Raw genomic sequence first — 16,825 nt, forward strand, 5'->3', positions numbered from 1 at the left:
TCCAGACCAACCCAGTTCCTCCCAGGAGCCCTCAGTGCCTCTTTCTATCCACACTTCCCTTTGTATCCCTGGGTGGCATAGCCACCAGCTTCATGGGACCAGCATCTTTCCTGGGCCGTGCTCCCTGGCGAGCACAGCCCCCAAATTCCTGAAGATAGCTTATTTCCAGGAAGGAGCCAGACATTAGGAGATAGCCTGAGAGCATCTGATCCTCATCTGTCTTGGGCCTCTGTGGGAACTCCTGAATACAAAAGCAATTTGGCCACTACAATATAAAATCAAACAAAAGAACCTGAAGCCTAGACCAACCAGCTTTTCATGCCCCAAAAGTAAACCACAAAGGCACATAAGTTTACAGAAAGAAGCAGATCCAACAAAGGAAGGGTTGAGTCTCACACAAGAATGAGAAACTACAAAAGAAATCCACATGTCAAAGTCACAGAGAAAAATTAATAATATGAAAAACCAAAATAATATATCCGTGCCAAGTACCAATAGCCCTGAGAGAAGTACAATGAAAACCCCCTAGAAATAACACAGAACATGTAACTTGAAAGAACAATTATAAACATGATTAAAGAATTCAGTGAATTTAAGAACACACAAACAAAGAAATCAAAGGACTGAAAGAAGATAGGGATAAACCTTTGAATGAATTCAGAAAAGAGTTAGAAATATTAAAGAATACTCAGACTGAACTGAAGAAGGAAGTGAAATACTCTGTAAGCCAATTGGAAAAGACAAGAGAAAGTCTCACCAATAGGGTGTATGAAATGCAAAACAGAATATCAAGACTGGCAGATAGAGTGGAAGAATTAGATCACTCAAGCAAAGATTATAAAAAATTTAAGAAAACACAAGAATGAAATATGCAGGAATTGTGTGACACCATAAAAAGACTGAACTTATGAATCATAGGCATACAGGAAGGAAAAGAATCTCAAGATAATGGCATGGACCAGATCTTCGATGGGGATTCTAGAAGAAAATTTCCCAGAATTAAAGAAAGACACGCCCATACAAATACAAGAAGCATATAGAACACCAAATAGACAAGACCAGAAAAGAAACTCTCCATGGCACATCATAGCAAAAACACTAAATGTACACACCAAAGAGACAATACTGAAAGATGCAAAAGAAAAACAAGTTACATATAAAGGAAAACCCATCAGGATTACAGCTGACTTTTCAGTGCAAACAGTGAAATCCAGAAGAGTCTGGACCAAAATATTCCCAGTTCTAAATGACCACAGATGCCAACCCAGATTACTTTACCCAACCAAAATGTCTGTTATAGTCGAAGAGGAAAGAAAAATCCTCTATGACATAAGTAGGCTGAAAGAATTCATGTCCACAAAACCAGCCCTTCAGAGAGTTCTTGAAGAAATACAAAGAGCTGAAGAAAGAAACAACTATACCCAAGGGGTTACGGAAAGAAACTCAATGAATGTATAACTGTGGGAATGCACAGCTAGACCAAGAATGTGAACAGAAATAAAAATGACAGGATTCAATACATATTTTTCATTAATAACTTTAAATGTCAGTGAAGTGAACTCCCCAGTCAAAAGACACAGACTAGTTGAATAGATTAAGAAACAAAACCCATCTTTTTGTTGTCTGCAAGAAACTCATCTCACTTTCAAGGACAGGTACTACCTTAAGGTGAAAGGATGGAAAAAATATACCAAGTGAATGGTACTAAGAAAAAAGCAGGCATTGCAATTCTAATATCTGATAAAATAGACTTTAAACTGAAATTAATCAGAAGAGATAAAGAGGGCCACTTCATGCTGATCAAAGGAACAATAAGCCAAGAAGACATTACCGTCATGAACATACAGTCACCACACTCTGGTGCACCCAACTTCACAAAAACAGTTCTATAGGACTTTAAGACCCAGAATAATCCCAACTCATTAATAGTACCGGGCTTTAATACCTCATTGTCTCCATTAGATAGGGCAATAGGGCAGAAAATTAACATAGAGACATCTGAATTAAACAATCCCATATATGAAATGGACCTAACAGTCATCTACCAAATATTCCACCCAAGCACCAAAGAATATACTTTCTATTCAGCAGCCCATGGAACCTTCTCCCAAACTGACCATATACTGGAGCACAAAATAAACCTCAACAAATACAAAAATATTGAAATAATTCCATGCGTTCTATCAGACCACAATGCAATAAAGCTTACAATCAACACTGGAAGAAGCCCTAGTCACCACATGAACAAATGGAGATTAAACAACACATTCCTGAATGATGAATGGGTCAAAAGAGAAATTAAGAAAGAAATAAAAGTATTCCTGGAACTAAGTGAAAAAGACAATACAATTCAACAAAACCTTTTGGACACATTGAAAGCAGTCCTTAGGGGGAAGTTTATAGCTCTAAGTGCCTACATTAAAAACTCAGAAACAATACAAATCACTGACAATATTGCAACTCAAGACACTTGAAAAGCAACAACAAATGAAATCCAAAACCAGCAAGAAGAAATAAAAATCAGAGCAGAAATTAATGAAATAGAAACAAAGAAAACAAAGAATCAACGAATCCAAGAGCTGATTCTTTGAAAAGATAAACAAGATTGACAGACCCCTAGCCGAGTTAACCAAAAGAAAGAAAGAATACCTCAAAATCAACAAAATCAGAGATGTAAGGGGAAACATCACAACAGACATCAAGAAGATCTAGAACATTATAAGGGAATACTTTAAAAACCTATACACTATTAAATATGAAAACCTAAAAGAAGTGGACAGGTATCTAAAAGCATGGGAACCACCAAAACTAAACCAAGAAGAGATTAACAGCTTAAACAGAGCTATAACACATAAGGAAATTGAAACAGTAATACAAAACCTCCCGACTGAAAAAAGCCCAGGACGAAATGGATTTACAGCAGAATTCTACCAGACATTTAAAGAAGATCTACATCCAATAATACTTGATTTATTCAAAAAGATAGAAATGGAGGTAGAACTTGCAAATTCCTTCTATGAAGCCAGCATCACTCTAATACCAAAGCCAGGTAAAGATACAACCAAAAAACAAAGCTATAGACCAATATCTTCAATGAACATAGATGTAAAAATGATCAAAAATATACTTGTAAACTGCACACAGACACACATCAAAAAGATCATCCACCATGATCAAGTCAGTTTTATCCCAGAGATGCAGGGATGGTTCAATACTCATAAGTCAATAAACATCATAAATCATAGAAATGGGTTCAAAGAAGAGAATCACATGCTCATCTAAATAGATGCAGTGAAGGCCTTTGACAAAATTCAACATGCATTTATGTTCAAATTTCTAGAGGGAATTGGACTAGAGGGAACATACCTTAACATAATTAAATCATATACAACAAACCCACAGCCAACATCATAATAACGGAGAAAAACTGGAAGCATTCCCATTGAAATCAGGAACCAGACAAGGCTGTCAATATCTCCATTCCTCTTTAACATAGTGCTTGAAAGTCTTGCAAGATCAATAAGACAACAGAAGGAAATTAAAAGAGTAATAATAGGAAACGAAGAGATCAAATTATCCCTTTCTGCAAATGATATGATATTATATCCAAGAGATGCCAAAAATTCCACCAGAAAACTCCTAGAAATTCTTAACACATTCAGTAAAGTGGTAGGTTGCAAAATTAATCTACAAAAGTCTGTAGGCTTTCTATATACCAATAACAAGCAATCAGAGAAAGAGTACATGGAAACACTCCCTTTCACAATAGCTGATATATATATCTTGGAATAAACCTGACCAAAGACATTAAAGACCCCTACAATGAAAATTTTAAATCGTTAAAGAAAGAGATTTGAGGAAGACATCAGCAGATGGAAGGACCTCTCATGCTTATGGATTAGAAGAATTAATATTGTGAAAATGACCATCCTACAAAAAGCCATTTACAGATTCAATGCAATGCCAATCAAAATCCCCATGATATCTTTCAAAGAATTGGTAAAAACCATCCTAAGATTCATATGGAAGTACAAACGACCTCGGATAGCCAAAGCAACCCTGAGCACTAAGGGCAATGCCGGGGGGATTACTATACCAGATTTTAAAGTGTATTACAGAGATACAGTCATAAAAATAACATGGTCCTGGCACAAAAACAGACCCATAGATCAATGGAATAAAACTGAAGACCCAAATATGAGAACATGAAATTACAGCCACCTGATATTTGACACAGGGGCCAAGAACATAAACTGGAGGAAAGACAGGATGTTCAGCAAATGGTGCTGGCAAAACTGGATCTCCACCTGTAGAAGAATGAAACTAAACCCCTATCTTTCACCCTGCACAAAAGTCAATTGCAAATGGCTCAAAGACCTCAATGTAAAGCCTGAAACTCTGAAACTCTTAGAAGAAAACATTGGCAATTACAAGATACAGGTGTAGGAAAGGATTTTCTAAACTGGACATTAATTGCTCAGGAAACAAGGCCAAGAATCAACAAGTGGGACCTCATTAGAATATTCATCAGAGCCCACTGACATTGCTTAGTTCACTATTTTCATATGGATTTGCCACCATGTTGGGAATAGTGGTTAAACACGTGGACTTCAGGTGACACTGTGCATGTTTCAATCCACTGACTAGTTACGTCGACCAGAGCAAGTTACTTAACTTCTGTGCCTTGCTTTCTCATTTGTAAATGGTAATAAAGTTCAACATGTATGTGTGAATCTAAAATAAATAAATAAATAATAAATAAATAAATAAGTAAAATAACTTCCTTAAAGAAAAAAAATCATCATCGCCAGGTGCCTGGGGGTTCTTGTAAAAGTTCAAAGAAATGCTGACCATAATTTTGTTTAATCTCCGTTATGGTTTGAAAAATGAAAGAGAACCTCAGGAAACCATGTTTATTTACAGGAACAAGTTCTTGATCTTGAATATAGGTGATAAGGTTGTTCTAGTCTGTACAGTATTAAAGGAAACAGAATCTGACTCATATCCAAAAATGTTCGTGGCCTCTATAAACAGAAGCTGTACAAGCAAAGCAGACACCTGAGCCAACTTGTGTTCCATGCAGGAGAATCAGCACTTTCCTTCGTCAGGGTTCAGAATCTGAGCTCTGCAAAAATTCTGGAGACCTGTGGTATTTATGGTTTCCACTAGGGTTCCTCCACTCCCAGATATGGGAGTCATCTCTCGATTGATTTTGGCTTTTGGGTTTTCCATCACTAGGGATTTGTCTCAGGCCACACGTGGCACTTGCAACTTGGCAAACTTTCATGATGCCTTGTTTCAGTCTTCAGACAGTGCATGCACTACCCTGTGTAGAAGTAAAAATGTCTCACAATTCCCCCCCCCACCCACACACCTTCCCTAGGCTTCAGTCTACCAACTGTACACTCTGTGCAGACTCCTGGGAAAACATGGATGTCTACACTTGCTCGCTAACTAGTGTGAAATTATAGAACTGCAGAATCCTTGAATTCTAATCTGTCATTTCTGGTGACAAGTTGTAGTTAAAGTTCCTTAAACTGGGGACTGGAGAGATGGTTCAGTGGTTAATGAAAATTCTGTTCTTGCAGAGGACCCAATTTACATTTCCAGTACCCATGCCTGGCAGCTCACTACAGGCTATGCCTCCAGCTCCATGAGTCCTGACATTCTCTTCTTGACTGCTTGGGCACATGAACTCACAGGTGCACATTCCCATACACATATACGGATAATTTGAAAAATTACTCATAAAAGGGGAAGATTTTTTAAGTTGAATTTTTGTGATTTTCATGCAATGTATTTTGATCATATTTAGAACCTCTTCCCTATCCATGCCTGCTGCCCAATTTAATGTACTTTAACATATACATATATTTTATATTCCTATAGAGTCTAATTTGTGTTCCCAAACGTCCTTCAGTGTGAGTCTATCCACAGAAACCTGATTAGCTCATTCAGAGACTCAAACTTTGAAAGAGACTAACTCTTCCCCTCCCAGCAGACATTGGTTCCCAAAAGTTCCTTAAGTAGGGTTGGGGTAGCAACTTCATGTCTATGCTGGGATTTTGTCAGGTTTGAACTTGCATGGGGCTTCTGCATGCGGTCACCACTGCAATGAGTTCATATGAGTAGTTAACCAGCTGCCTGGAAAACTCTTTCCTTGTGATCATCCACCACTTCTGGCTCTTACTGTCTTTCCACACCCTCTTCCACAATAATCCCTGACCATTGTGAGGCAGAAGTTAGATATAGGTGTTCAACTCAGGGATAAGCAGTCTCTTGTTCTCTGTGCATTGGCAAGTTGTGGGTTTCTGTGCACCATCTGCTGCATAACGAAGCCTGTCTGGTTAAAATTGAGGCATGCATTAGTCTATGAGTATAACAATAAGTTATTAGAAATCAGTTTAATATGATATCTATTTCTCAGAAAACTAATACTAGGCTTTCTTCTAGGTCCTGTGACTAGTCCAGCCTTGGGTTCCTAGGTCTAATATCAATGTCAGGCATGAGCTCCATCCTATGAAGTGGACCTTAAATCCAATTAGTAAGTGGTTGGTTACTCCCATAGTATTTGTGCCACTATGCCACCAGTGCGCATATCTTGCCAGGTCAGCTGTTGTAGCTTGCAGAATTCACAGTTGGGTAAGGCTGATAATTAATTTTTCTCTTCTGGTAGCACACATAGCATCTACCAGCACCATGAAATCTAACCAGTGGGGATGAGTCTTTGACATCAGCATCAGCTTGATTTCTCTTTGTTTGTTCTACAGCTCATGTATGTAGTGTCTTCAGTAATAGGGTTTTACTGTCGAATTTTGGCCAGTAAACAAGAGCAGGGCAATGACCAGTATCAGCTGAGGATCTGTGGGACCCTGATTAACAGCTTCAGAAGAGGGAATCCATTCCTGTTATTGGGCTTTGACTTTGTTAGCCTATGACTCCTAGTAGGGGCAGTGTCTCCCTGTTACAAGGTAATTCCTTTTAATTTCTTTTTGTAATTTATATGTATATACTTTCAGAAATTTCTATAGTGGTAGGTTCCCATATGGTGTTTCTAAAGGCTTTGAGTGTTGGTTATCCCTCCACACAGTCCCCCAACACAGTCCCTTCTCTGCCCTGCCCTCCAATGCCCCAAGCCATTCAACCCTTCCTACTTTATTCTTGCCCTTCCCCCTTTATATCATTCTATTCTATCTCCACTGCCCCAAAGCCTCCCCTCATTGCCACTTATCAGTTTCTTGATTTCTCTGGATTTTGAAATTGAAACATGCATATTTAGAATTTCAAAGCTAGCATCCAGTTATGAGAGAAAACATGTAACACTTGTCTTTCTGGGTCTGGGTTGCCTCATTCAGGATGACTTTCCAGTTCCACCCATTTACCTGTGAATTTCAAAATTTCATTTTTTAATTGTGCAAGTTCTCTACTTCTTTGTTTAGATTTATTCCAAGATATTTTATGGTTTTTGTTGTTGTCATGATCATTTCAATGAAATCTTTGTTAGTATATTTGATGTTGATAAATAGGAAGGCTTCAATTTGGAGATGTTAATTTTGTATTGTGCCATTTTGCTGAATGTATTTATCTGTTCTGAGAGTTTTCTGGAGGAGTCTTTAGAGTCTTTTATGTATTGAATCATATCTTCAAATAAGGATACTTTGACTTCTTCCATTCTAATTTGTATCCCCTTTATCTCTTTCATTTGTCTTATTGTTCTAGCTAAGACTTTAATTCTTATATTGAGCAGGAAGGGAGAGAGAGAACATCTATGTCTTGCTCCTGATTTTAATGGGAATGCTTTTCCTTTTTCTCCATTTAGTGTGACAGTAGATGTGGGATTTTTGTATATTGCCTTTATTATGTGGAGATATGTCCCCTGTGTCCCTAGATTCTCCATGACTTGTAGCAGGAATGGATGTTCGATTTTGTCAGAGGCTTTTTCTACATTTAATGAGATGCTCGTGTGGTTTTTATTCCTGAGTCTGTTTATGTGGTGGGTTATATTTATTGATTCACATATGTTGAACCATCCCTGCATCCCTGGGATGAATCCAACTGGATCAAGGTGGATAGTCTTTTTGATGTGTTCTTTGTCATATGTTGTGTTTTCATTTTCACTCAATCATAATAATTTTAAAATTTCTTTCTTGATTTCTCTCATAATCCATTTTTCATATGTGTTGTGTAGCTTACATGAATTTGTGTAATTTTCCTCATTTTTATTATTGTTGATATCTTGCTTTATTCCCTTGTGGTTGGATAGAATACAGGATGATATTCCTAAATTTGTGGAGATTTACTTTGTGTCCTAACATGTGATCAGTTTTGGAGAAAGTTCCATGGACTGCTGAGAAGAAAGAGTATTATTTTGTATTTGGTGGAATATTATGTAGATGTCTGTTAGGTACATTTGATTTCTAGTGTTATGTAACTACAGGGTTTCTCCATTTAGTTTTTCTCTGCTTGACTTATCTATTGATGGCAGTGGGGTATTGAGGTCACCGACTCTCACTGTGTTGGAGTCAGTGTGATATTTTAGAGTTAATAAAAAGTTAATTTTATGAAATTGGGTGTCTCTGTGTGTATGGTATAAATGCTTATGATTGTAATACCTTCTTAGTGTATTTTCCCTTTAGTGAGTATGAAGGGACCTTCACTGTTGCATCTGACTAGTTTTAAGTTTATTTTGTCAGATATTAGAATAGCTTCACCTGCTTGTTTCTTAGTTCCATTTGCTTGGAATATCTTTTTCCATCCTTTTAATCTAAAATGGTGTCAATCCTTAACAAAAGTGCATTCTTAGAGGTAACAGATTGGTGAATGCTGTTTTCTGATCCAATTGGTTAGTCTGTATCTTTTTAATGGGGAATTGACATCATTAATATTGAGGGTTATTGACCTGTGTTTATTAGTTCCTGTTGTGTTGGTATTGTAGTGATGTTCTTAGACCTCTCTTGGTTAACTGCTCTGGGATAATTTAATCTTCTCTTCTGAGGTAAGGATTTTGTTAAGTATTCTCTGTAGAGCTGGCTTTGTGGACATAAATTCCTTAAATCTGCTTTTATCACAGAAAGATTTTCTTTCTCCTTCAGTTGATAGTTTTGCTGGGTATAGTAGTCTAGACTGGAAACTGTGTTCTTTTTTGACATGTATTATGTTGGTCCTAACCTTTCTGGCTTTCGTGTTTTCCATTGAAAACTCAGCTGTTATTCTGATGGGTGTACCTTTTTATGTAACTCGATTTTTCACACTCATAGCTTTCAATATTTCTTTATTATGTAAGTTTAGCGTTAACTATTATATGATGTGGGGAGTTTCTTTTCTGGTGCTGTCTACTTGGTATACTTTAGACACTTGTACCTTGATAGGTATCTCTTTTAGATTTGGAAAACTTTCTTCTATGGCTTTCTTAAAAATATTTTTGTGCCATCTTCTACGTCTATGATTTGTAGGTTTGGTCTTTTACAGTGTCCCAGACATTTTCTTTGATCATGTGATCCATTTCCCCAAGCTTGTCTTCAGATCTGATAGTCTCTGTTCCATTTCCTCCACTTTCTTCTTACTTCTTTCCTTTGAGATTTTTGTTTGCTTTCCTGAGTTTGTCATTTCAAGTTTTATTTCAGTTTCGCTTTTCTTCAGAGATTCTATCTCTTCATTGAACTCTAATTCCACGTTTTGAACTCTTTTAGTTATTTCATTTCACCATCTGTAATTTCCTGGTCTTCATTCAGTCTTTTATTCCTATACTGAGTTCCTTGAATATATTAATAATGGCTATTTTGAAACCATTGTATTGTGCATCCACTCGGTTTTCATTTTCAGGAAACATTACAATGGACTTGCTAACTTCTCTAGTGGCATATTACCTTGGTTATTCATGTTGTTTGTGTATTTCTGATGAGAACTAAGCATCTGGATTTGTGTTACGGTGTTTCCTAGTATGGGCAAGTGACCTCATCTTTTTTGAATGTTTGATTGTATCTTTGCTGTTTCGCCAGTTTTTCAGGTTATGACCGGCTGACTAGTGCTTGCTTTTCTGCTTTGGGGCCACTTTATGCTGACATGCATATGGAGTGAAAGAATCAGTCTCATTTCAGCTAGAGCTAGATGCAGCTTTTGAGATTCCAAGATGGACTCCACAAGGTCCAGAATTAGTAGGATGGGCTGGAGGCTGCTAGGTGAATAGGTATGCTGATAGGTTAGGCTGGGGGAGCTCACAGGTCTCAGATACACAGAGCTGGGATGGCGCAGTACAGGGTATTCTCAGGAATGTGAACTCAGAGGGAACTCACCCTGCCATCTCTGTAGGGTAAGTGTCCCTGAAACCACAGAAGACTGACAGCTGAGATGGTGGGGAACCAGGAAGGCTCAGGAACAGGAGCTCAGGACCTCAAGTCTGGGACTAGGAAGGATTCTCAAGACCCAAGCTGGTTATTTGCTTGTGAAAGACATCCTCGGTCTTTTGTCATTTTTAAGTTCATTATTTTCCTTAAAGACCTGGAATGGATCAAAATTTTGGCATCCTTCGAGCCCTTTCCAAAGAATTGTCAGATAACTTAAAGTCCAGGATGAAAGACTGCACACATCCTTGGGTGGTGGTACACAAGAGCACACAGGAGGAGGGAGCACTTCTTAGAAAGAGCATCTTCCAGCCAGGCTGCCTCGCCACCCAGTGCATAGTGAGGACAGGGAAGGAACAACCCTCCTGGCCTCATCCTGACGGCTGTCCAGTTCCTGTGCCTCTTGAGCTGCTTCATGAAGGGAAGAGTTGGTGAGCAGTTAGACTGAATTCTCTGCAACACGAATCAAGTAAAAGCAGAGCCGAAGTTGTGGAGACGGAAGCTGAGTCATAAAGACAAGATTGTGTGTCACGAATGTTTGTGAGAGGAACACAAAATCCATTGCAATTTTAAAAAGTTAATTTCATGAGACATTTTAGTCAAGGTTGATCTTAAATCAAGCTTTCCTTGGAAGTATTTGCTGTGAGAGTGCCTACACTACACCATCAAGGGAAGACTAGGTTTCCTGACTGAGCTCTGATCTTGCAGATCTCAACACTGGTTCCAACACTGACCCTGACCCTGTCCTTCCTGTGACTAGTTCACAGTCTTCTAGGTGTCTAGGAATTTGATCTTGGATTTATTACTGTTCTTGTGAAAGCTAAATAAACACTGCTTAGAGAAAGCATGTAACCTTCCCTCACAGGGCCGCTCCCCTGCAGCCCTCCTGTGAGCCTGGGTTTGTGCTCAGCTCCCCCTGCAGTTTCCCGCACTGTGTCACTCACAGCGCAGTAGTACAGGGCCGAGTCTGACAGCTGCAGTGAGGACTTGTGCAGGTGGAAGGAGTTACTGCTCTTCACAAGCGTGGCGTGAAACCCTCGGTTCTCCGTCCTCTGGTTTTCAGTTGCTGTCTTCAGGAGCAGCTGAGGGGCTTTGTTGAGATCTTGGATGTACCAGAAAACCGTGGGAACTGAATAAGTGGTCTGGTAGGTGCAGTTCAGCATTACAGATGCCCTCTCTGTGACAGTAACTGGACCTTCTGTCTGGGTCACAGAATCTCCATTACTCTTCGCTAGAAAAAATAAAATTGCTTTGTTAAAAGGGTTAAAAGCTGAAGGTTGTTATGACCTAAAAATGAATTGTCATCATCAGTTCTTAGGATAAAATGTGACTTACTGAACAGTAAGAGGATCCCAAGTCCCAAGCATTTGACAGAAGGCATGTTCTTAGAAGTAAGTGATTCTTACTTCTTTCAGTACACCAAATCATACAGGGTTAGCCTCCAGAAGATTTTATAATAAGGACTTACTCACAGGCAAGAACTTCTTTCTGTACAACAGCTGTCTTTCTTATGACCCAAAGACAATAGGCGTGTTCAACTATGACCTGAATGTAAATGAAACCACATCTAGAACAGCTGTGATCTCTCGTGGTTTTCATACAAACTCTACCAAAGTTTTCTCTAATGATTTTAATTCTAAAGTAGATGCTGTTAACAGGTGATATGTTCAAGACCTCCAACGAATGATTGACCAAAGATGGCATAGAACTCTGCTGTTTGAACACACACATCTATGATATTTTATTATAAATATATAAATTTTTGCCACTAACTGAAACCGTATGCCTTGTTCATTTTTCTACTCCAATTAGTGACTTTTCCATTTGAATGAAGCACTTATCCACTAACACTGTCACACTTATGGTTTAAGCACAAAAGTAAAACCAGCATGAATTGACTTTACATACTGACAGATGCACTCAGTGGTCATCCATCGTGGATGCACTGGACAAGGGATGATTTACATCCTTGGTAGATGGAGAACAATGATGTAAGTTTTCATCACGTTATGCAGAACGGCATATAATTTAAACCTCATGAATTAATTATTTCTGGAAAGTCTATTTAGTATTTTGTGATCACAGTTCACTGTAAGTACTGACACCATGTAAAGCATTCAATAATGGGAACTACTGTAAGATAGTTTGAGGGGAAGGCAGATATGGAAGGACCATGAAAAAAGAAGGCTAAGAAAGTGCCTAACATTTGCTTTATAGTTTCAAACATCTACTTAGGATAGCATTTAAAAATTTAGAGACTTATAGCTTTGCAAATAACCCCAAGCTCAATTTTATTTTCTTTGTTTTTTAAGTAGTCCTGCCTGGCTGGTCCAGAACTGGCTATGTAGACCAGGCCTGTCTCTGACTTCAGAGTGTGCTAGGAACCAGGGCCTGACTCAAGGTCAAATTTTAAGTGGAGTAGCCTGAGCTCTCTTCCTCCACATGTCACAATGGGTCCTATGTTTTACAGTTTGCATTCTAACCCCTAAGGAATTCATGAGTTGGAGGTTTTCATATTACTTTTATCATTGTTATGACCAAAAGCAGTTTAAGGAAAGAAGTGAAACTAGAATTCATTCTATATTACTTGTCACAGAAACCAACGATCAGAAACAAGGATTAAAATCTTAAAAACTGTGCTTTTCAGGGATCTGGTAATCTGGAAAGACAGAGGATACACACTGTAAAAGTCTGTCTTATATCATAACCTTAGCCAATAGATTACATAGGGAGTGGAAACAGAAAGGCGTCAGTTACGGCAGAGCTCAGCTCGCCTCTGGTCAGGAGGCTGTTCATATCTCTGGGGTTTACAGTGTTGGTGCTTTGCTCATGCTCCCACCTCTGTGTGGCAGGTTCACATACACCAATGTCACTGAGGTTGGCATTCCTCATGAGTCCTCATTTAAATTACATCTAGATATAAGATTCACTCAATAAAGAAACCACTAACAGCAAGTACGTGCTGGGCTACTTCTATAAATTGAAGTACAAATGTGCCCTTATACTGTAGCATATGACTACTGCTATCTGTCCTATATCAGAAGACATTTCAATTTACATTTCTAGAGGATACAGCCTATCATAGTAGAAAGGCATGGTGCCAGGAGCATAAGGTGGCTGGTCACATTATATCTGCCGTCTGCAGTCAGAGATAGATTGTGGTGATTTGAATGAAATTGTCTCCCATAGACTCCAAGTATTTGGACATTTTTGTCCCCAGCTGGAGGCACTGTTTTGGGAGGTCTTAGAAAATGTGGCCATGCTGGAAGAAACACGTCACTGGAGGCAGGCTTAGAGAGTTCTTAAGCCTTGCTGGATCTCCAGTTGCTCTCTTGTTTCCTGTGCCTGCTTGAAGACATGTGAGCTTAGCTTCCACTCCTCCTCTAGCCACCTCTGCTGCCATACCTCTTCACCATGATGGGCTGTTGCCCCTTGGAAACATAAGCTTAAGTAAGCCCTTCTTTCTATAAGTTGATTTCACCACTGTTTCTGTCACAGCAACAGAAAAGTAACTAATATAGTGATAAATTCTGGTTCTCAGACAACCCCCTTCTTTGTATTAATTCTGGTACATCAACCCACGGGATGGTGGTGCCACATTCAGGGTTGGTCTTCTTGCTTACATTAAACTTCTGGAAACATCCTTGTTAACTGGAAGTCCAAATACAGCAGCATTAAGTCATAATATTATACTTGACACTTCTAAAGACTAATCTTTTCATAATACAAAATGCATACAGTTCATCCCTAAAAATCCTATATTCCTTACTGTACTGTACAGCCCAAAGTCTCTTTTGAAACTTAAAGCTATCTCTTAACTATGAACCTCTGTAAAATAAAAAGAAAACAAAAACCAAGATTGAGTTATATATTTCCACTATGCAAAGGCATAGAGTAAACATTCCCACTGCAAAGGGAAGAATGAGGGCATATCTAGGAACAAATGGACCTAAACAACCAAGCAGGGCAGACATCAAATCCTACAGCTCCACAATCAGCATTTGGGGCTTGTATTGGAATTGTCTGGGCTCTAAAATGCTCCAGAGCTCAACTGCTCCACCATATATGCCTACCACACAGGTAGCTTTTTCTTGGGTTGTCTTGATTCCATGCCTGAAGCTTTTCTCAGGAAATATCCCACAGTTTTCTCATCTCCAACTCTATGGAGGGTCCAATGCAGGTTAGGCTTCACCCTCACAGATTCCTACAGGGGCCTCTCAGGGTCTTCTTGGAGAGCCTCTAACCTTGCTATACATGATCTGGCCTCAGAGACTTTCTGGAAGCTTGGTGCAAGACTCCATGATCCCCCTCAGTCTTTCAGAGTTCGTATATGCTGCTGTCCAAGGTACCAAAGAAAAAGTCACACCTGTAGTAAACACTCTACAAGGGTAGTTGCTTGATTGTGGAGAGGTAGAAAGCTCTGGGGTGGGAGCATTTATCTGGGGCTGTCTTTGGCTGTCTAAATAGCTGTTTATTGCATACCACTGTGTGTCACCTAACATTCTGTTAGGTTAATCCTTTTGAAATGTACAAAAAGGCCTTGAGCTTCCACCAACACAAACGTTAAGAATCTCATCTGACGCCTATACCAGAGAATCTCATCTGATGCCTATACCAGAGATTTCCTTGCTTTGCTGCAATGCGCTGTGTTACTCAGGGCTCTCTAAAGAAACAGAATTAACATAATTCATGCATATTAGAGATTTGTCAGATTGGTTTCCGTGATTCAGACTGGGTAGTTGAACAATGACCGTCTATGCAGTGAGGAGGCTGAGAACCAGGTGGACCCTCAGTCCATGAGACTGTATGACTCAGCAGTCCCCTTTCCTGATTATCCCATATAAAGAGAGATTTCTAATGTTTTGTGAAAGAAATCAATATCAAATTCAATTAGAAACTGTTTTATTTGAGTTAACGAGCATTCCCCTTCCCGATTCCTCCCACCTTCCCCTTCTTTCCTTACCTCTTACCTTCCCCTTCTTTCTCTTCCACAGTCTTCTGTGTCTTCTGTTCTCTTTCTTAGCTGTATAGAAGAACAGTAGCTCCTGTATTATGAAAGCAGGTGACTCCTGGTCACTCTCCTCTCCCTGCCTGGCCTCTTGTATGACTGTTATCTTATGATACAGTGTGTGGAGCTCCCTGGAAATTCTGTAACAACTGGTTTCCAAAATAAAAATGGGTAACTAATAGTGCCAGAAAGTCCAAAGCGCAGTGAAATGGGTGCTTTTATGAAGCTAGTAAAAACTTTGGAGATAATGACTCACCAGGAACTGCTCAATTTACATCTTGTTTTTTCCTAGATGAGGGAATAGTTTGTGGAAGTTAGTAACATCCATGGGGCCACATAAGATTCTTGTACAATTCACTCTAAAACTTCAGTTTAGTGATTTCTCTGTTGACTGACACTGGTTGCCACAGTGACCTGCTCAATATGACATCCACAAAGGCAGGAGTCACATCTGTCTTCCTAATTAAGGTTTCCCAACACTTACGTGGACGCTAAATACCATTCATTCATTAACTACACTTAGATTTCCCAAGTTAGGATACATACGGTAATATAAAATATGGAGGAAGTCCATTTTTGTTTCAAGCAATAGTTCAGATTTGTCTATTCACTGGTTTTGGTTAATTCTCATAGTTAACAACTTAACATTTAACATGACTCATATTGAGATAGGTGTTTTTTAATGAAATTAATGTACAACAGTTCATTACATGATCAGGCAGAATTTTTTACCTCTCCCTAGAATGTTTACTGTTTCATTTAAAAAATATCTTATTATTTTTATTTTATGTGTATGAGTGTATTGCCTGCATGTGTGTAAGTTTACCTATGTCACGCAATGCCCCGAAGTCAGAAGGGCGTGTCAGATCCCCTGGAACTTGAGTTACAGATGCTTGTTAACCACCATGTAAGTGCTGGAAATTGAACCCTAGTCCTCTGCAAGAGCAGTGGATGCTCTTTACTGCTGAGCAATATCTCCAGCCCCAACTGTTTCATTTTTTGTAGATAATCTAGAAAGCTGTTTTATAATGTGATAACTGATTTTTAATGTTGACAGTTAATCCAGAGGTTTCAAATACTTGGATGGAACAAGGGAAATTAAGGACCATTGCTCCTGCGCATCTATTGCAGCATCGGCGGAAAGGAGTATATGTTCAGGAATGAAGTGAACACTGGACTATAACCGTCTGGTTTTGGTTGCCATTTTGGTCCCAATATTTTCTCGGTTTCAAACTGGTTAAAACTTCAGGGGGAAAAGTGGAGGCAAGACATTGGGCAGGTTTATTTCCACCTGAAATATTTCCCTCAGCAGGAAGCTTCCAAATGAGAGCAGTGTATTTAGATAGTTTTCAAAAATCATATTCTCATCTCCAAAATGCAATTTGTAAAACATTTCACATCTATTCTTCTTGTGCAAAAAGCTATTAGTATGGTTATGGAAAGAGGCCTAAATTAAAATAACTTATTCTCCTTCATT

The 16,825-nt window shown here is 38.9% G+C and overlaps 1 gene segment (V, D, J or C); it reads right to left on the reverse strand.

The window, feature by feature from the left end:
* Positions 1–11,119: 11,119 nt before the first annotated feature.
* On the reverse strand, positions 11,120–11,916 carry LOC115071504. The segment is given in 2 exon segments: positions 11,120–11,571; positions 11,676–11,916. Coding segments are annotated over 2 exon segments (498 nt in total).
* Positions 11,917–16,825: the final 4,909 nt, after the last annotated feature.

The sequence above is a fragment of the Nannospalax galili genome, unplaced genomic scaffold (genome assembly GCF_000622305.1).
Source record: "Nannospalax galili isolate Female #2095 unplaced genomic scaffold, S.galili_v1.0 scaffold1119, whole genome shotgun sequence".
NCBI classification, from domain to species: Eukaryota; Metazoa; Chordata; class Mammalia; order Rodentia; family Spalacidae; genus Nannospalax; species Nannospalax galili.